The sequence below is a fragment of the Aphidius gifuensis genome, linkage group LG1 (assembly GCF_014905175.1).
Source record: "Aphidius gifuensis isolate YNYX2018 linkage group LG1, ASM1490517v1, whole genome shotgun sequence".
NCBI classification, from domain to species: domain Eukaryota; kingdom Metazoa; phylum Arthropoda; class Insecta; order Hymenoptera; family Braconidae; genus Aphidius; species Aphidius gifuensis.
The window spans coordinates 10,666,647-10,687,419 of record NC_057788.1 but is presented as its reverse complement, the minus strand read 5'-3'; the positions used below and the strand labels follow the sequence as shown (position 1 = coordinate 10,687,419).

General features: G+C 27.7%; 2 protein-coding genes across 2 annotated transcripts; one reads left to right on the top strand and one right to left on the bottom strand.

Moving 5' to 3' along the window:
• LOC122849529 lies at window positions 1-1,399 on the top strand. The gene is made up of 3 exons (XM_044148291.1): window positions 1-916; window positions 996-1,102; window positions 1,189-1,399. Exons 1-3 carry the CDS (start codon window positions 1-3, stop codon window positions 1,345-1,347), a joined length of 1,182 nt encoding a protein of 393 aa, XP_044004226.1. The 3' UTR covers window positions 1,348-1,399.
• A 25-nt stretch (window positions 1,400-1,424) lies between these two features.
• LOC122847926 (mitogen-activated protein kinase kinase kinase 7-like) lies at window positions 1,425-5,632 on the bottom strand. The gene is made up of 6 exons (XM_044145787.1): window positions 4,820-5,632; window positions 4,468-4,693; window positions 3,500-4,395; window positions 3,305-3,404; window positions 1,867-2,126; window positions 1,425-1,794 (listed from the first exon to the last, which is right to left on the bottom strand). The coding sequence occupies exons 1-6, from the start codon at window positions 5,087-5,089 to the stop codon at window positions 1,639-1,641; spliced, it is 1,908 nt and encodes a 635-aa protein (XP_044001722.1). The 5' UTR covers window positions 5,090-5,632; the 3' UTR covers window positions 1,425-1,638.
• Between the last annotated feature and the right edge of the window lie 15,141 nt (window positions 5,633-20,773).

Genomic DNA, 20,773 nt, shown 5'->3' with positions numbered 1-20,773 from the left:
ATGATAGAAAATGATGGTGAAGTAATAAAAGAAAACAGTGGTGAAAAAATGAAAGAAAATGATGGTAAAAAAATTATAGAAAATGATGGTGAAGTAATAAAAGAAAACAGTGGTGAAAAAATTAAAGAAAATGATGGTAAAAAAATTATAGAAAATGATGGTGAAGTAATAAAAGAAAACAGTGGTGAAAAAATGATAGAAAATGATGAAAAAATGGACGACTTTGATGAATTCATGTCTGATTCTCTTGTTGAACCAGAAGATTATGAGAATATAATATCACAAGCGAATGATAAAGAAACAAAAAAAGATAATAAAAATGATGATGAGAATGATAAAAATAAGGAAGTCATTACAGTATCCAAAGAACAGATTGATGTAAAAGATATTAATTTAACAAAACTCAGTGAACTTACAATAACTTTGCAATCTTCAAAAATTATTGTAAAAGTTCATTCTGTTTATCCTTGTACTAGAACAAATTTTTTTTTCATCGTTCAAGGTAATGAAAAATCACCTACTATGCTCTGTGTTGCATATCCATTTATTGGAAATAAATTACGAAATAAAGTAAAGCCTGGTACATTTATTGAAATAACAAATGCTTGTGTAAAATATATTGATTCACAACATAGTATACTCTGTGATGATTCTACATTTGAATTAGTTTTAAATGAATTTTATAAAACAAAAATTAACATACTGTCAGTTATATCAAATAACATTAATGATTTACCAAGTTCATCAGGTATTTTACCAGAACAGTCACAATCTAATTCGAAAGTTAAACCTAACAAGTTGTTTAGGAAAAATTCTCAACCTACTGTTAAACCATTTATCATTAAAAATAATAATATAAAGTTTACACCCTTTACTACTTTTGCAAAACAAAATTACACCAAATATGAAAAAATCAGTAAGAAAAATAATTTTTATAATTTTAAAAATAACTATAAGCACAATTTATCATATATTTTTGTTTATTTACTTTATAGATGTTATTGGAAGAGTTTTAAGCTATACTACATGCAGTAAAATATGGACCAGAGATAACGAGCAGACTATTCGACATGTGAAACTCGTAGATATGTCAAATAATCAAGTAAAATTTTTAGTTATTTAAAAAAAAAAATATATATTTAAAATATATCTTTATCTGTAAAATATATTTTGTTATTTAATTTTCAGTTAGATGCTTCATTGTGGAATAAAAAGGCAGAAACGTTTTCACCACCTTTAGGTAGTCTTGTACAAATACAAAAAGCTGGAGTAAGAAAGTACCAAGGAAAAAATAATTTAAGTGTTTATGATTGTTCAAATATTGAAGTTTGTAAAGAAGATGAATAATTTAAAACCTCAACTTTGTAGAGATTTTAATTTATAAAAAAACAAATATGACAAGCAAAAAAGTTAAAATAATAATTGTCTTTGTAATTATGAATTTAAAAAATATTATTTTTTTTTTATTCATATAGCTTTAAAAATTCATCAAGTTTGTGTCAATTTATAAATGTTAATTTTAAAATATTTTAATAATCATTTACTTCCTTGAGAGATGAAAAAAATATTAACAAACATTTGACAATAAAAAAAAAAAGTCTGCATGAAGTGATTCAATAAATTAAGTTTTTTTAAAAATTATAAAATTCTTGAAGGTTCTTGACGTGATACTAAAACCCATCCATCATTACCAGGTGTTTGAACAGTTTGATTTAACACTGTTCCAGGTCCAATTGGACCTTTCATAATCTCCAATTGACGCTGAAGATTTCTATATAATTTAACCAGAGATTCCTATACAACAAAATTAAAAAAAGTTAATTAAAAATTATATTATAATTACTTTTTTATAATGTAATAATAAACCTTTTCATCCTCGAGTTTACGAAGTTCTTGTTGTTCTCGTAATCCATCGGGACTCAATGAATTGAGCATTTTCATTTTTTCACGACCAATAAGTGCAATTTCAGTTTGTACTTTAAAATATTCTGTAGCTAATTGTTTGTGTTCTTCAAATATATCTTTTGATATCTGACACGTAACATCAGGCTCAAGTGGTCTTAGATCAGCATCCAAAAGTCGATAAACTTCGTCCAATTGATCAGTATTGCTACTATCACTACTTTCTGTAAATGATAATTATTAAAAATTAAATATTTATTAGATTGAAAAAAACATAATTAAATAAATGTATTACTAACGCAGCAAGAGTAAACAATTTTTTAAATAATCAGTATCAACAACTCTTGACAATTCATTCAGATTTGACATATCGTTGAAAACGTGACCAGATAATAATCAATTTTTTAATAATTATATTTTATTTATTTCAACATAATTTAATGTAATTACTTTAACATTATCACGCTATTTATTAAATAATTATTTTTACGTTTGAGATAAACTCAAAGTAATCACTGAAAACAAAATAAAAAAAAAAACAATAAAAAGAAAATAAAGAAAACGATGTGTGTTAGTCAGATGGTATACTAAACACAACAAATCCACAGTTAAAACGGGGAAGCTGACTCAGCTACACCTGCCTATGTTGGAGGGAAAAAATAAAAAATAAAAAATCTCAATTTTACTCCCCACTCAACGAGTTTGCAAAACTATCACACATAGTTAAATTCTCTGGGTTCAATAACGTTGCCAAATGATTCTAAATCATACTTTGGCAATCATTTAATCTAAAAATTACATAATTTTTTTATTTCCCCCATCTATTTTTTTTTTGTCCTTTGATGAATAAAATATTTTTCAATAAATTTATTCAAGGTCCCAAAAAGAAACAATGAGCAAATTTATTTTTAGCCTCAATAAATGTATCAATGTTATTTTTTTTATATTTTGTTTCAGTTTAATTTTAAAAATCTTATTATTTTATTTATGAAATATATATATTTTTATTATTTATAATTTGTATTATCAAGCAAGAATAATTTTATTTTTCTTGCAATGACTTGAAAGAATTTGATTTTAAATTAATCTACAACTGGTAGATGAGTCAGATTTTCATTTCTATTAGTCGTTTGAGTTTTGTCTCAAAATAAATTGTGCTGCTTGGCTACGTGTGATGACAAAGACAGAATGAGGTGACCCTCTGTTATGCATCAAAGACGCAATGTGTGATCCTACTCTATTAATTATATATATAAACTCGTGTGAATAATATAAAAACCAAATAACAAATTTACACTTGAAATGGTCTTTCATCAATGCTTTCAACTTTTTCAGTCTATAGCAACCAATTATTTAAAATATTGTATCAAATAAACTTAAATTTATTTTTTTTTTTACTTACTGCTAATGGATTTTTTAGATTTTGGTCTCATTTTGTCGAGGCCAGCTGTGCTACCAAGTTCCCATGATGTATCTGACGATGTTGCCAAATCCCAACTTGTCTAAAACAATAAATAAAAATAAAAGTTATTAAATATAATTTTTCAATTTTCAATCTAATAAAAAAAAAAAAACAATAAAAAAATATTAATCTTACTGGATCACATTCAACATGAAGTGGTTGAAAATTATTACAATTTATTGAAGATATCGATGAAAGTTTTGTTGAAGATGCCATTGGAGGTAAAGGTGGTCTTGATGTATTTATTTTATTATCTTGTTGTATTTGTTGTTCTCCAGTTGATATCATTGTTATATTTGATTGTAAATTTTTAATTGATTCTGATATATCTAGCTGATTTTGATTAAATTGATTATATGATGCTGAATTATCACCATTAAATTGACTATTTGAAGTATCCCATGTTATATTTATTGTGTCATCATTTGTTTCATTATTATCATTAATATATTCTACATTTATACTTGAGCTTGGAGTATATTCAACTGGCTCTAAATCACAATTAAATAATTCTGATAAATTAATCATAATTCTAACTATTTCATTCATTGATGGACGTTGTTCTGGTTCTTTAGCCCAACATCTTGTTATTAAATATTCAATTGGTTTTGGACAACCTTCAATTAGTGGTGGTCGTTGTCCAGTATGTACAGCCCACATTATTCTATAAGCAGATCCACCAATATCATCAAATGGTTTTTGTCTTGTTAATACTTCCCACAGTATAACACCCCAACTAAATATATCACATTTTTCAGTATAACGTGAACCCTCAAAAACTTCTGGTGCCATCCATGCTGCTGAACCTTTGTTATTTGTCATATAAGTATTTAAATCACATGCAGTACCAAAATCACAAATTTTTAAAATTCTACCACCAGATACTAAAAGTAAATTTGGTGGTTTTAAATCTCTGTGAATTAAAGGTTTAGGTTTCATGTTGTGAAGATATGCAACACCTTGTGCACATTGTACAGCCCAACTGATAGCATGACCAGCAGTATAATGAGGTTTTGGTGAACAGTGCAATACTAAAATCAATATATATATATAAATATATTAATTAGATTATAAATATAAAACAATAAATTAAATATTTTTACCATTGTATAATGATCCACCTTCAGCATACTCCATAACAAGACAAACTGGATTTTTTGTACATGCTCCATATAATCTGACAATATTTGGATGTGAAACTCTAGATAATTGAACAAGTTCAATACCAAATGCAATACGTTCACTTTCAGTATTAATATGTTTTATTGCAACGTCAATATTTCTCCATCTTCCTTTTCTAACAACACCAAATGAGCCTTTGCCAACAACCTGGTAAAAATAACAAGCATCATTAATTTCTAATATATTTTTCTAACATATTATTTGTCATATTGATCAATGAAATTTGTATTTAATTATTGGAATAGGTTAGGATACAAAAAAATAATGTCAAACCTCTTTTATTTCGATTTCATTGTAGTCAATTTCTTTAGCAAATGATTGTTGATTTGGTGACTTTAATTTTGGTACTTGAGTTTGTTGTTGTTGACTAGTTTGTGTAGATGCTGTTGACATTAGTGATGATCTAGCTGTTGATGTTGTTGTTGCTGTCAATGCTGGTGACAATAAGTCAACACTTAATTGATCCTGTTTATTATCTGTCATCTGTATTGTTTGTAATTCATGTTGATTGTTACAACAGTCATCTGTTATATTTATTGACATATCTTTCACGTAAAAAAACAATTACACTAAAAATTCAATGTCATGTCATGGTTGTCAATGAAAACTTGAACTTGTAAACTTTTTTGATTGATTATTAACTATTTTTTTTATATAAATTCAAATCAATAGAAAATTATTTTATTTCTATGTTTCATGATTTATATACCAGTTAACACATTAACTAAACAATGTGTTTATTAATTAACACACAACAACAACAACAAATATTTGACGTTTATTGATGTTACATCACCATCATCATCATCATCAGCTTTTTAATAATTACTTCATTTTTATACAACAGATATATGCGATAAGGTTAAAAAACGTAAAAAAAAAAAATGTTATTAATAATTTCACTTGGCTATATATTTGTAAACACCTATACATAACCTTAACTGCATCTGAAATTCGAGCTATCGGTACTTTTTCTTCAAGTAAAACCAATATATTATGATAATGCTATTACCAGTCTTTTTTTTAATATTAATTATTGATGTAATTATTTATTATTATTAATAATAATAATTGTTTATGTAGGTTGTTATCATTTATTTTGGTTTATATTTTATTTCATAATTTATAAAACTGTGGCGATGACGTGAGAGAGAAGTGGTCACGTAAAATGCCCAGATTCATGCATATAATGTAGACATAAATTTATGTATGTATAGTATGTACATAAATATGTATTTATATATGTAGGTATATGCAAATGTAATGCATACGTAAGCGGTGTCTCTCCAGTCTCCACGCTGCTCCACGCTATAGAAAACATAAACATAACTTTACTTTAACATGATTTTCATGATTTTTTAATTGTTATAAAAAATAAATATAAATTTAAATAATAGTATTTATCGGTGCTTTAAATAGAGAAGAAAAAAAAATTGCGACTCTAATAACTGTACTGATTCAATGAGGTAAATCAAAATTTATAATTTTAAAAACTAAGTACATTTATAATATTTATACACGTGTTTTTGCGTGTTTCAATTGTACTTTTGCATGTTGCATGACATTAATATTATTTAACTTTAAATATGATTTTATTATTGATATTGATTTTACTGGTAAATCATGAATCTCTATTTGATTTATCTTTTGGAATATATACTTTTTTTATGGTTATTTTTGTTTATTTTATTATTTTGATTGTAATGCATTTCAATTCATCATTATTATTTTTATATATCATTTCAGAGTTTACTTACAATGAGTGCAAAAAGAATATGTGTTGAGACAGGCCAACAAACCTCTGATGATGGTGACAAAGATCAAAAAATTGTCATCAATTCACTGGATTACGACTCATTAGCAAAAATCATTATGTTGTTGCCAATACCAGAAAGGATAGATATGGAAGAAGGTGAATATTTATCTTATCAAAATAAAGTTTTATGTTAATAAAATATCAATTATCAATTATAATTAAATCTCATCTGTTTTCTTCTAGTTTGTACGAAATGGAAAGAAGCATGTCAACTAGCTTGGTATGACATTAAAAAATACAAATGTGAATTATCAATTGGACGTTGTTATGATAACCGTTTGTTGACACAATCATACCTCGAGAAAATATTATTAAGATGTGGTAGTTATTTAAAAGTATTGTCTCTCTCAGATATTTGCAATTCAAGTATCATGCCATTTGTTAGTGATCACTGTAAAAATTTAACAAGTCTTGAATGTGAATTTGACGTCAAGTCATTAATTCATAATAGTCATATGATGATTTTGTTCAAGCATTTACACATTTGGATAAATTAAAATGTATTAAAATATTAGTGAACCACCATAGAGATTACAATGATAAAACAATTAGTCTTTTTGAAATAATTAATAGTCTTCCAGAAGAAATTAATGAAATTCATATACTTTCTAAATATTGGTGTTACGGTGAACCAGCAGTTCTTCTCGTAAGTTGTTATTAAATATCAACTATAGTTGTTTATCACCAGTGACAAACAATACTATCAATCAAATGAATAAAAATTATTTAAATAAATTTCTATTATTTTCAGACTTTAAAAAAATTTAAAAAACTTCAAAAATTGACATTAAATGGCCTTCGTTTAGACGAGCCAATTCTTCAAGAAATAGCAGAAATAACAACCCTTGTTCATCTTGACATTCAAATACATAATAAACACATAAGGTTTCCTCTATTTGACAAACTCGTTAACATAGAATATATTAAAATAGAAATTGGAGTTACACTTGAATATGTAGATAGAAGAGAACTCGCTACAAAAGCACTCAACACTATTTTTTGTACGTGCAAAAATTTAAAACATCTTGATATTCCACCCATTTATTATAATCTTGATGAAATTCCTCTTGAAAATTGGATAAATTTACAAAATTTAGAATATCTTTGTTTCCCTTGTGATAAATTATCGCTTAACTTAGCAAATGCAATTGTTAAATATTGCAAGAATGTGAAATACTTGAGTATAAAATATGCCAACAACTTTGGTTTAATAAATAATACTGCTGTAATAAAGTTAACAGAGTTGAAAAATCTTGAAAGTTTAATACTAAATTATCTGCTTTTTGAACTTAGTAAGAAAGCAATAATCGCAATTTCAAACAATTGTAAAAAACTTAAATATTTAGAACTTGCTTATTGCAATATACTACCGGCAGGTATTGATGATGACCTTTCTTCTCCATCTGTTTTCAAAGAGTTATCAAAATTACAATATCTTGAACATCTAAACTTGAGTAGTTCAGAAAATGTTAAAGATAGTACAATTATTGCTATCGCTAATAATTGTAAAAACCTAAAAAGTTTAGAAATCCAACGTTGCACAGATATTACTGAAACAGGTCTCGATGCTTTAACAAACTTGAAAAATTTAGAAAAACTAAAAGTAGGCTTTGGTCATATTTCAGACAGCTTCATTATCAGGTTGAGAGGATTAAAAGAATTGGATTGTTGTTATTGCCGTGAACTCACTGATGCTGGTATTATTCAATTTATAAAAAATAATCCAGATCTTCAATTACTTGAATATATCATCTATTGATAATATTACAATTAATATGGTTATTGCTGCTGATCAGGCAACTAAAAATCGTACAAATGGTATTATTTTACGAATAAGAACAAACAATTCATCAATAATAGAGGCTTCTAAGTCAATAATTAAATCTGAATGGTTAGTTGTTGAAGAAAGACTCTTTTAAATTTATCGTAGACTTTTCTCTTTTATTCATACGCTCAATATTCTTCCATAATGTATTCTCAAAATTACTTACAAAAGTTACCAAGTTGAAGTCATTTTAACAAAAGATTATTATTTATTATTATTATTATTATTATTATTATTATTATTATTTCAACTTGTTTTCTCTATTACTTGAAATCATAAAAATTCAAATGTCAATGTTAATATTTTTGTAAAACAAAGTTCAATAATTAAAACACTTTCTTAAATAATTTTTTTTGTATGGAACAATTTATTTTTACCCTTAGTCACACATATATGTCATTACAGGTTTTAAAAACTATTTTTATATTTTATCACTAAACTTGCAATTTATGGTTGATACTTACAAATTTGTTAATGACAAATGCATCTCATTGACAATATACCTATATTCTTTTATAATAAACAACCATTCACAAAAATAGGTTGATTAATTATTCCCCTATAAACAAGTATTTGCATACAGCCAAAAATATTTCTATAGATATGTCGAAAATAAAAAGAACATATTATTCTATTGATAAAAAATGACAAATATTTACGGAGGCTAGGAGCCATAAGGCTCAGCCGCAGTATTGAAATCATCGGCAAAAAAAAAAAAACCGTTATAACTTATAAAATAATTGTCCTAGAGAGTTCGTTTAGGGCTCAAAGGATGCGTCTCTGAGAACACTATCGCACGTGATAGAAAACATTTCTTCATTATTTTTTTCTTTTTAAGAAAACTTAAGAAAACTTAAAATTAGATGATTTTTTTCATTATTCAAAAAATTATAGAGTGAAAACTAATGAAGTTAGACTGACAATCATGTAATGTTTTTTCTTCCAGAGATTCAGCTGTATAAGAATAAGTTCATAAAAGATATTTTTGGGCAGGAATAGATGCATTAATGACGATTTTAAGGCAATTTTAGGGAATTCTTAAAAACGGGAACCTCGATAACTCTTGATAGAATTGTCGTAGAGTTTTCGTATATAGCTTAAAAAATGCGTCTTTCGAATACCATATATTTTTCTACAAAATTTTTTTTTTTTCAGTTATAGTTTTCGAGAAAAAAAAAAAAAACTGTTTTTTTCGATTTTTAGTTTTTTTTTTTTTCACCAAAAAGTATAAATAACTAAAAAGTAATTTTGTAGGTAGGTGAAAGGTATTGAAAATACGCTTCTTTTAGGCCTAACATAACCTCCCTAGGATTATGTTATTGAGACGATATCGTGTAAAAACGTCATATTGCAAAAATTATAAATTCGATAACTCTCGATAGGATCATCGTAGAGACTTCATCTTAGACTCAAAAAAAGCGTTTTTAAAAACTCTAGAACCGCATCGAAAAACTACCCCTCCAGGCAAAATAGTTTTTGAGAAAAAAAAAAAAAAAAAAATTTCTTGTTTTATTTTTTATTATTTTTGCGAAAAACAATAATGCCTAGGAGAGTGGTTCTTAAACGCGGCTCTAGAGTTTTTGAAGACGCTTCTTTTAAGCCTAGAATGAAGTCTTTCCGATAATCCTATCGAGAGTTATCAAATTTATAGTTTTTTCGCTATTCGATTTTCACACGATATTACATGATATCTCTGGATAGCATAATCGTAGCAAGGTTATGTTAGGCTTCCAGAAAGCGTCTATCCAATACCTTCCACCCACCTACAACATTACTTTTTAATTATTTATACTTTTTAGTGAAAAAAAAAAAACTAATAAAAATCGAAAAAAACAGTTTTTTTTTTTTTCTCGAAAACTATAATTCAAAAAAAAAAAATTTTGTAGAAAAATATATGGTATTCAAAAGACGCATTCTTTAAGCTATATACGAAAACCCTACGACAATTCTATCAAGAGTTATCGAGGTTCCCGTTGTTATTACATGGTTAGCGTAACGTTACTCTCGATAACTCTCGATAAAATAATCGCAGCGACTTTATGTAGGGCCCGAAAGATACGTCTTTCAAATACTCATCACTTGTATATAAAATTATTTTTCTATGATTTATAATTTTTAAGGAAAAAAAAAAAATGAAGGTTTTTTTTTTTTTTTCATTTCATTCGATGTATTTTACTTGGAAAAAAAAAATTAATAACGAGTTGGATCTGTTAGACCGTGATAGAGTTTTAAATGACGCTGAATTAAAGCCTAATATTTTTTCTTTTTTTTTTTTCAAAAAAATATTATTCATTAGCACTAATTTTTTTAATCTAATTTTTATTTTTTATCTAAAAAACAGGATAAATTCTTCATCTTCAGGATTTGATATCGTCATTTTAATATAAGGAATGATTCTAAGTAATAACAACAGTAAAACTGATGAAGACCGGAAATCGAAAACTCAATCGTTACAAAAAAAAAAAAAATTAATATATAAATATTTATGTACTTGTTGCTTTTTATTTATTATTTTTTTTTCTTATGGTATTGTTGTACATATATTAACAAACATTTTAAAACTAATAAAATATTTTTTAACGATTGGAAAACTAAATAAAAAAGTTTTAAATGAATTTATAATTTTGGAAGTTATTTGTCTATTTTCTTTATTTTTTAGTATTTAATGTCGAGCAGCAATAGCCATTATAGAACGTAAGCATTTTGAAAAATTTATTGAAAAAAATTTTATTTACAAAATCGCGTAACACGGCCACGCAATGGCCCTAGCCGGAGTATTGAAAATTTTCAATTTTCAATGGGTAACGCGGGCCACAAGCCCCAACACACGTTACCAGATCTTTTTTTATTTATTCAATTAACCATTTAGTATTTTAATATAAAATAAAAAAGTAAATACAAAAAGATTGAATTAAATTCATGTAAAGCCCCAGGAACAAAGCAATCATCAAACTGAAAAACAAAAAAAAAAATTCCAAAAGTTAAAAAAATAAATTATAATACACAATCGGTTTAGAACAATTTAATTCATCGATTTAACTACTATTTATAGTTTTTAAACAATTATTATTGCAAGAATATTAGTATAAAATCACTACACAATTGTTCACTATTTAACGAAAAGGCATTTTGGATTTTCGAAAGTTTTCCTCGCGCCATCAGTTGAAAAATTACCGACTATCGTTTTGTAGGGTAAAGATTATGTTGAAACTAAAATTTTAAAGTGGTTGAAAGGAAGCTCTCATATGTAAAAAACAAAAATACTGTGACCACTGTGACCCACGTGTTTATAACCTTGAAGTTGCAGTTTATAAAAAAATAATTTAGATTTTTTTAATAAAAAAAAAAACAAAGCAGGACCTAATAATATCTTTTTTTCTGTTTTTAAAGAGTCTCAGGTTCTCGAATGAGGTTGACAATAGCATTTTAAGTATTATTACTTATGATGAGTGCAAAGAGGATACGTATTGAAAAAGACCAACAAACCTTTGATGTTGATGACAAGAACCAAAAAGTTGACATCAATTCATTGGATTACGACTCATTAGCAGAAATCATTATGTTGTTGCCAATACCAGAAAGGATAGATATGGAAACAGGTATGGATATTATTATCAAAATAAAGTTTCTTTTTTGTTAATAAAATATCAATATTACTATTATTAAGAATTAAATCTGATATATTTTTTTAGTTTGTGTGAAATGGAAAGAGGCATGTCAACTAGCTTGGTATGACATTAAAAAATACAAATGTAAAACATCAATTGGACGTTCTGATAAACGTTTGTTGACACAATCATACCTCGAGAAAATATTATTAAGATGTGGTAATTATTTAAATGAATTGTCTCTCTCAGATGTATGTGATTCAAGTGTCATGCCATTTGTTGGTGTTCACTGTAAAAATTTGACAACCTTGGAATGTAAATTTGATGATAATTCCCTAATTGATAATGCTGATCACTTTGTTCAAGCATTTACACAGTTGGATAAATTGAAATGCATTAAAATAACGATAGATTACAACTGCTCGAATAAGACAATTAATCTCTCTGCAATAATTAATAGTCTTCCAGAAGAAATTAATGAAATTCATTTATTTTCTGTTGACCCTTGGTCTGCTCGAAAACAAAATATTTCTATGGTAAGTTGTTATTAAATATTAACTTGTTGTTTTTGTATCACCAATGACAGAAAATACTATCGAGTAAATACAACCTATTTAAATAAATTTCTATTATTTTTAGACTCTTCAAAGATTCAAAAATCTTCAACAATTATCATTAGTTGGCCTGTGTTTAGACAACATGAACCTTCAAGAAATAGCAGACATAACAACACTTGTTCATCTTAACATTGGATTATATGATACACACACTAACCTTTCTCTATTTATTAAACTCGTTAATTTGGAGTATATCGACTTAACGATGGGTATTGAGTATAAAGCGTATAACCTTTCTACAAAAGTACTTGAAACAATTTTTTGTACATGCAAAAATCTAAAACATCTTGATATTCCATGGGGGCCTTATGATGTAGCTGAAATTCCTCGCGAAAAATGGATAAACTTTCAAAACTTGGAATACCTTGGTATTTGTTGTTATATAATGCCTGAATCAGCAAATGCAATTGTTAAATATTGCAAGAATTTGAAACATTTAAAGATATATAATTTTTCTAATTACCCAATGAATGATACTGCTTTAAAAAAGTTGACAGAGTTGGAAAATCTTGAATATTTAATACTTGATGTACTTAAGCTCCAGAAGGAATCAATAATCGCAATTTCAAACAATTGTAAAAAACTTAAACGTTTAGAAATTCCTCGTTGTCCTATAGTACTATCTTCCAATGATTGCTTATTTAATTATTCATCTGTTCTTGATGAGTTATCAAAATTGCAATGTCTTGAACGTCTGAACTTGTGTTTTGCAAAAAGTCTTAAAGACAGTACAATTACTGCTATCGCTAATAATTGTAAAAACCTAAAATGTTTAGAAATCCAAGGTAGCAGAAGTCTTACTGAGACAGCTCTCGTTGCTTTAACAAACATAAAAAAATTACAAAAACTTAATGTAAGTTTTCTTGATATAATTACAGACAGCTTCCTTAGCAAATTGAAAGTATTAAAAGAATTGAATTGTGAAGGTTGCAAGAACCTTACTGATGCTGGTATTATTCAATTTATAAAAAATAATCCAGATCTTGAATTTCTTGATGTCTGCTTAATTGATAATATTACAATTGACTTGGTTATTGCTGCTGATCAGGCAACTGAAAATCGTACAAATGGTATCATTTTACGAATAAATTTATATAATCCGTTAGTAAAAGGATCTTATCGTCAGTCGATGATTAAATCTCAATGGTTGGTTGTTGGAGAAGATTTCGGATAAATTTATACCTTTCTTTTTTATTTATACGTTTAATATTCTCCTCTAATGTATTCTTAAAAACACATTATATACAAAAGTTACTAAGTCGAAGACGTTGTAAAAAAAGATCATTATTATTATTATTATTTTAACTTATTTTCTATATTACTTGAAATCATGAAAATTCAAATGTCAATGTTAATATTTTTGTAAAACAAAGTTCACTTTCTTAAATAATTTTTTTTGTATGGAACAATTTATTTTTACCCTTAATCGCACATATGCCATTACAGGTTTTAAAAACTAATTTTATATTTTTTACTAAACTTGCAATTTATTGTTGATATACCTACAAGATTGTTAATAATGAGTAATGACAATCGCATCTCATTGACAATATATATTCTTTTAATAAACAACCATTCACAAAAATAGATTGATTAATTATTCCCCTATAAACAAGTATTTGCATACTTTGATTTGTCGAAAATAAAAAGAAAATATTATTCTATTTAAAAAATGACAAATATTTTTATTTATTCAATTAACCATTTAATATAAAATAAAAAAATAAATACAAAAAGATTGAATTAAATTCATGTAAAGCCCCAGGAATAAAGCAAGTCAATCATGTAACTGAAAAACAAAAAAAAAAATCCCAAAAGTTAAAAAAATAAATTATAATACATAATCGGTTTAGAACAATTTAATTCATCCTTTCAACTACTATTTATAATTTCTAAACAGTTATTATTGCAAGAATATTGTAGAATTTTACTTATCGACAATTTTTAACGTTCAAATTTAAAATAAGGATTAAGGAGTCGAACACACGGGGTTCACGTGGAGTTCCAGATAAAGATTATGTTAAAACTATTAAGGAGGTTATGCACAAATTCATCGCGGGTGTTGCGGGGCGCTTCTGACGTCACAGACAAAACTGAAATCTGGCTACACTGTAAAAAAATAAAGTGAAAAGCGCCTGCGCCCCGTATACAATATATGGGACTGCGGGTATGTGTGTGTGTGTTTGAACATGCTATACGTTGCCACATCTAATTTTTGCAAGGTTTATAATTAATTACTCATTAATTGACCGATCAACATATGAAAATTTTTCGCGCAATTAATAAAACTCTGTTTCTAGTATATGTGTGATTTTTTTCAAGACTTTTTCATTATTTTTTTCTATCCGAAAAAAATGGTTGAAATCTCCATAAGAGCCAATGTTAAATAATATTTTCAATTATTAATTAGAAAAAATTCGACCGATCAACATAAGAAAATAATTATACCGTTGTATTCAGAATGAAAAGATCTAACTGTGTACAAAATTTCAGAACATTCTCATTATATATTTAAAAAAAAAAGAGTGATAGATGCTCCTTAAAAGTGGTTGAAAAAAAGCTCTCATGTGAAAAACAAAAATACTGTGACCCACGTGTTTATAACCTTGAAATTGAAAAAAAAAAAAGGCAACAATTTTTCTGTTTTTAAAGAGTCTCAGGTTCTCAAAGACATAGACAATAGCATTTTGAGTATATTTACTTATGATGAGTGCAAAGAGGATAGGTATTGAAAAAGACCAACAAACCCCTGATGTTGATGTTAAGGATCCAAAAGTCGACATCAACTCACTGAACTACGACTCATTAGCAAAAATCATCATGTTGCTGCCAATACCAGAAAGAATAGATATGGAAAAAGGTGAATATTATTATCAAAATAAAGTTTCTTTTTTCTTTAAATGTAATATCAATGTTTCTATTATTAATGATTAAATTTGATACTTTTCATTCCAGTTTGTACCAAATGGAAAGAGGCATGTCAACTAGCTTGGTATGACATTAAAAAATACAAATGTGAATCATCAATTGGACGTTGTTATAATAACTGTTTGTTAACACAACCATACCTCGAAAAACTGTTATTAATGTGCGGAATTTATTTGAAAGAACTGTCTCTCTCACATGCTTGCGATTCAAGGATTATGCCATTTGTTGGTGATCACTGCAAAAATTTAACAAATCTTGAATGTGAATTTGATGATAACTCTTTAATTAATAATGCTGATCACTTTGTTCAAGCATTTACTCAGTTAGATAAATTAAAAAGCATCAAAATAACTATGGATCACAACTGTTCAAATGAGATAATGAATCTCTCTGCAATAATTAATAGTCTTCCAGAAGACATTAATGGAATTCATTTATTTTCTAAACGTCTTCGGGATCGAAAACAAAATATTACTATGGTAAGTTGCATAACACCTAGTTGTTCATTGCTATAGCGACAATCAATGCTATCAATCGGGAAAATATTAATTTTTTAAATAAATTTTTATTATTTTTAGAGTTTTGAAAAATTTAAAAACCTTCAAGAATTGACATTGCATGCCTGCCGTTTTCTACACTGAGAGAATTTTTTTGTTATTTTTAAGTTAAAATTTTTTTATAATTACGGGGTAGCCACTCAAAACTGGGCCAAGACGACAACACCGTAATTTGTACGAGATAGTTTGTTTATTTTCGTGCGTTAGAAAGAAAAGTTAACGCACGAATATTGGAATTCGAGTTTTATAAATACGTACAAGATACAATAATTTTTACGGGGTACACCGCGAAAATAAAAGTGTTTAGCAGTTATTTCAAAAACAATTTACCTACTTTTTACGGGGTGGTCTGTAAAAATAAAATCATGTATAACGTAATAATAAATTCAGCATTAATCAATCTCTACAAGATACAATAACTTTTACGGGGTACATCGCGAAAATAAAAGTGTTTAGCAGTTATTTCAAAAACAATTTACTTACTTTTTACGGGGTGGTCTGTAAAAATAAAATCATGTATAACGTAATAATAAATTCAGCATTAATCAATCTCTACAAGATACAATAATTTTTACGGGGTACGGGGCGAAAATAAAAGTGTTTAGCAGTTATTTCAAAATCAATTTACTTACTTTTTACGGGGTGGTCTGTAAAAATAAAATCATGTATAACGTAATAATAAATTCAGCATTAATCAATCTCTACAAGATACAATAACTTTTACGGGGTACACCGCGAAAATAAAAGTGTTTAGCAGTTATTTCAAAAACAATTTACTTACTTTTTACGGGTGGTCTGTAAAAATAAAATCATGTATAACGTAATAATAAATTCAGCATTAATCAATCTCTACAAGATACAATAATTTTTACAGGGTACACCGCGAAAATAAAAGTGTTTAGCAGTTATTTCAAAAACAATTTATCTACTTTTTACGGGGTGGTCTGTAAAAATAAAATCATGTATAACGTAATAATAAATTCAGCATTAATCAATCTCTACAAGATACAATAACTTTTACGGGGTACACCGCGAAAATAAAAGTGTTTAGCAGTTATTTCAAAAACAATTTACTTACTTTTTACGGGGTGGTCTGTAAAAATAAAATCATGTATAACGTAATAATAAATTCAGCATTAATCAATCTCTACAAGATACAATAATTTTTACGGGGTACGCCGTTTAAACACAAGGATGGAATATAAAACAAACAGAAATTTTTATTATAATTGCTTTTATTTTTTAACAACACAAAAATATTATTTATATGAATAATACACATACAATGGTATTTTCTATTCACTTAAAATTACTACTATTCATATTCATATTATCATTTTTTATTACACAAAAATCATAATTATCAATCTTAACATACTTGGAATATTTAATAAAACTGACAATACGTCGTATCTTTTAAAACTGGCATACTTTATAAATTACGACCAATATTTTACAATGTATGGTACACCCTCAAAAGTTCGTGTCATATAAGTTACAATGCACCCAGCTAAATCAGAGTCATAAAAACCAGACCATTCAAACAATTGTGAAAAAACTTGATATGCCTGAATATGTTCATCGAAATATATATCTGTGAATAATTTTCCAACTATATAATTTTTATTTTCATCAATTACAAATATTTCTTTTACGCTTAAAAATTGGGGACCATTATCAGATGGTATCATGAGAAGGCAATCTACAGAGATTTCTTGCCCTTCATAATTCATTTTTTTTAAACTAAAATGACTATTTGAATTTTTTAACTGTGATGGTAATAAATGATGGAAATTTTGGTAATATTGCAATGATTCCAGCAAAATTTGTGTTTTTTCCGATTTACTATGTTCGATCGATGCTAGAGATGTGAGAAAACGATTGTTTAAAATTAGTTGATGTTTTATCGCAACTGTTCGAGCTATATTGACGCGACATGTGGTAGTTTTGGACGTTTTTTTCCCTTCTTGATTTTTACTTTCATATCGCATTGCACAATACTTCCAAAATGGCCCCGAAACACTTAAAACTGTTGGATAATGAATCAATAAATGGTGCTTCGGTTTTAAAGAACCTGGAAATAATTTTTGCAATAACTGTAAATAACTTGCTATTTGTTCAGAAAGGCTAATTTCGTCAGAAACATGAAAATGAGGACTTACTAATTTTTCGACAAGACGATGGAGAAGAATTAATAATCGCCAATGAACATTTTCTCGAGGTATTAACGGACCAAGTATTAACGGAAGATGACGGATAAAACACAACATTTCAGAAGAAGACATTTTAATTTTTTTACTAGCAATACGATCCTCTGAAATTTCTGTTGGCTTATTTCTTGATTTACCATAGTCAAAACCTCGAACGTAGTTGTTTAGGTCAGTTACGGAAAGAAACTTTTCTACTTTGGTAAAATAGTGCAGTAACAGTCCCAAATCGTATTGGCAAATACCTTCAAATAAATCATGCATGACATCAACTACAACATTCTTCAATACATGAAAATCAATCTTGTCATGAAATACGCATCTTTCACTTATTCCCGTTTCTTTCAAGTTATTTTTCAATACATCTTCCTCGTAACTTACTTCAGTTCTCATTTGGCATTCTGATTCATAAAAAACATTTTTAATAGCTTTTCGCGGTGTGTAACAAAATCGACAAAAAAATGTTGCATTGAAATTTTCTGCAAAACCGAACAGCTGATGTATGGCTAAATTGTCTCCTATAATTAATACCAGTTTAAAAAAGATTGTCTGTTTGCCACCAGGTAAATCAATTTCAACACCATGCTCCTCAAGAAAGTTTAATTCATCGATAGCCTTCGAAAAAATAACAGTATTTTGATAAACTTTTCTATCAAGAGTATTAAATAAAATGAATAAAAAAATATTTTCTAATTTGGATGCTAAATTTGGTGGAAGACAAGCAACTGATATATAAACAGCACCGCATTTCGAAATTTCATTATGACTACCAAGTGGATTATTATTTTCATAATCATCATAATATAAATATAAAGGGAACACAATTTTTTCTCCAAATGTTTTACTCATATCTTTCCATAAACGACATTGCACAATGTTAGATATAAAATTTTCATTATCTCGTAAATGATTTAGGTAAGTTAAAGTACTTTTCAAATATCCGGGAATTTCAAAAAATTTTTTAAGAACCTGTCGTAGTGGAATGAATTGAGCAGAAACCGGTACCATTGTCAATACTCGATTGACCCCTTCATGAACGTATTCTTCGCGGTGTCCTAAATTGTAATGCTCGGGCTGTATGAAAGTATTAAGATTTTTAAATTTTTTAAGGCAGAGCCATTCAGATTTTAGGTCTGAAAATTGTAAACGATTGTCTTTGAAAACCTTATCAACACGTTGAGATATTTTGTTTTTGTCATCCGATGAATCTAATATCTGACTGACATCTTTCGAAATTCTATCAATAATTTCTGCAAACAATGAGTCAACATCATTAATGATTTCTGATGCACGATTACGGGGCATGTCCGGGATACTGTATAACTTCGAGGCAAAAAGAACACGAGGATCAATATCCTCTGAAGTATTTACTGGATCAGAATTCGTTAATGATATTTCTTCTATTACTTCTTGAAATAATATTGAATCGTTTTTTTTTGAGATTTCCGGAACTTGATTGCTCACTACAGTTTCTTCAACATTTTCTACTGGAATTGTATCGACTATTAGACGAGAATTATTACCGGTGCTATTTGATGATTCATCATTTGATAAATTTGCAAGTATTTCAGAATCTTCAGCTGTTTGTGATAAAAGTACTTCGGATACATGTTGTTTATTTACATGCCTTCGAAAAGAATCAAAAGAAAAAAAACTTTTTGCACACGTAACACTAGTCTCGAGTTTTTTAAAACCACATGTTAGTGAACATAAATGGTTGTGACTTAAGCGACTATGCGTAATATAATCCTTAGAATTATCACATGTATAATCGCATTCATAACAAGAAAACATTTTCAGCGAATAAATATAAGAACTACACAATTTATTTTTGAACACAGTGCAAATTGTCAATAATGAATATAAATATTAAATAATACAAAAGTTATTGTCATAAATAAAAAAAAATTACTCTGTAGTGATTGGTTCAGCAACAACAGTAGTAGTGGTGGCAGCAGTAGTAGTAGTGGTGGCAGCAGTAGTAGTAGTAGTTGTTGTTGTAGCGGCAGCAGTAGTAGTAGTAGTAGTAGTAATAGTAGCGGCGGCAGCAGCAGCAGCAGCAGCAGCAAGAGAGAATTTATTGTCAATGTCAGAAACCAATGAATGAATGATCTGATTACACGGCTCTTGAGTATCAATTTTATATCCAGCTTTTTCGAAAAATTTCCAAATTGACAATGCACGCGTTGGATATTTACAGTCTAAAGCCCAAAATGCTTGAAAACACGAATTCACAGCATGAAGTGGTGTTTGAACTTTGTATTTTGTTTTATTTATGAGCACATATGATGCTTCGATGCGTTCTAACGGTCCAACGAATATTGGAATTGGTTGAAGTTTCAAATGTGCGGCATGTAATTTATCGGTAAGACGAGCTATCGCTGGGTCAATCAATGTAGCATTCTAAATTAAAAAATAAAAATGTCTATAAGTTTAAAAATTACTTAAATTCAAGTCAGCACAACTCAGTCAATGATCAAACCTAGATTAGAATTTGGTGCTTCTTATGCGTTTTAGTTCTATTCGATTAATTTTTTTTTTTCTCGATAACTTTGCTACTTAAGGTAAGGGTAGGGGTAACTGACCGCGAAGTAATTACTGACCGTTTCGGGCTGAAAAGGTGTATATTTAATTTTTGCCACTTTGACAGATGTAAAAACTATTTTATA

Excerpts from the sequence above, each read along its gene's own strand:
- LOC122849529 (XM_044148291.1), top strand. The coding sequence starts at position 1 with ATGATAGAAAATGATGGTGAAGTAATAAAAGAAAACAGTGGTGAAAAA. Across the intron at positions 917-995 it reads CACCAAATATGAAAAAATCA|ATGTTATTGGAAGAGTTTTA; the intron begins GTAAGAAAAATA and ends TTTACTTTATAG. Across the intron at positions 1,103-1,188 it reads TAGATATGTCAAATAATCAA|TTAGATGCTTCATTGTGGAA; the intron begins GTAAAATTTTTA and ends TTTAATTTTCAG.
- LOC122847926 (XM_044145787.1), bottom strand. The coding sequence starts at position 5,089 with ATGTCAATAAATATAACAGATGACTGTTGTAACAATCAACATGAATTA. Across the intron at positions 2,127-3,304 it reads ATCTAAAAAATCCATTAGCA|AAAGTAGTGATAGTAGCAAT; the intron begins GTAAGTAAAAAA and ends TATCATTTACAG. Across the intron at positions 1,795-1,866 it reads GTAAACTCGAGGATGAAAAG|GAATCTCTGGTTAAATTATA; the intron begins GTTTATTATTAC and ends TTTGTTGTATAG.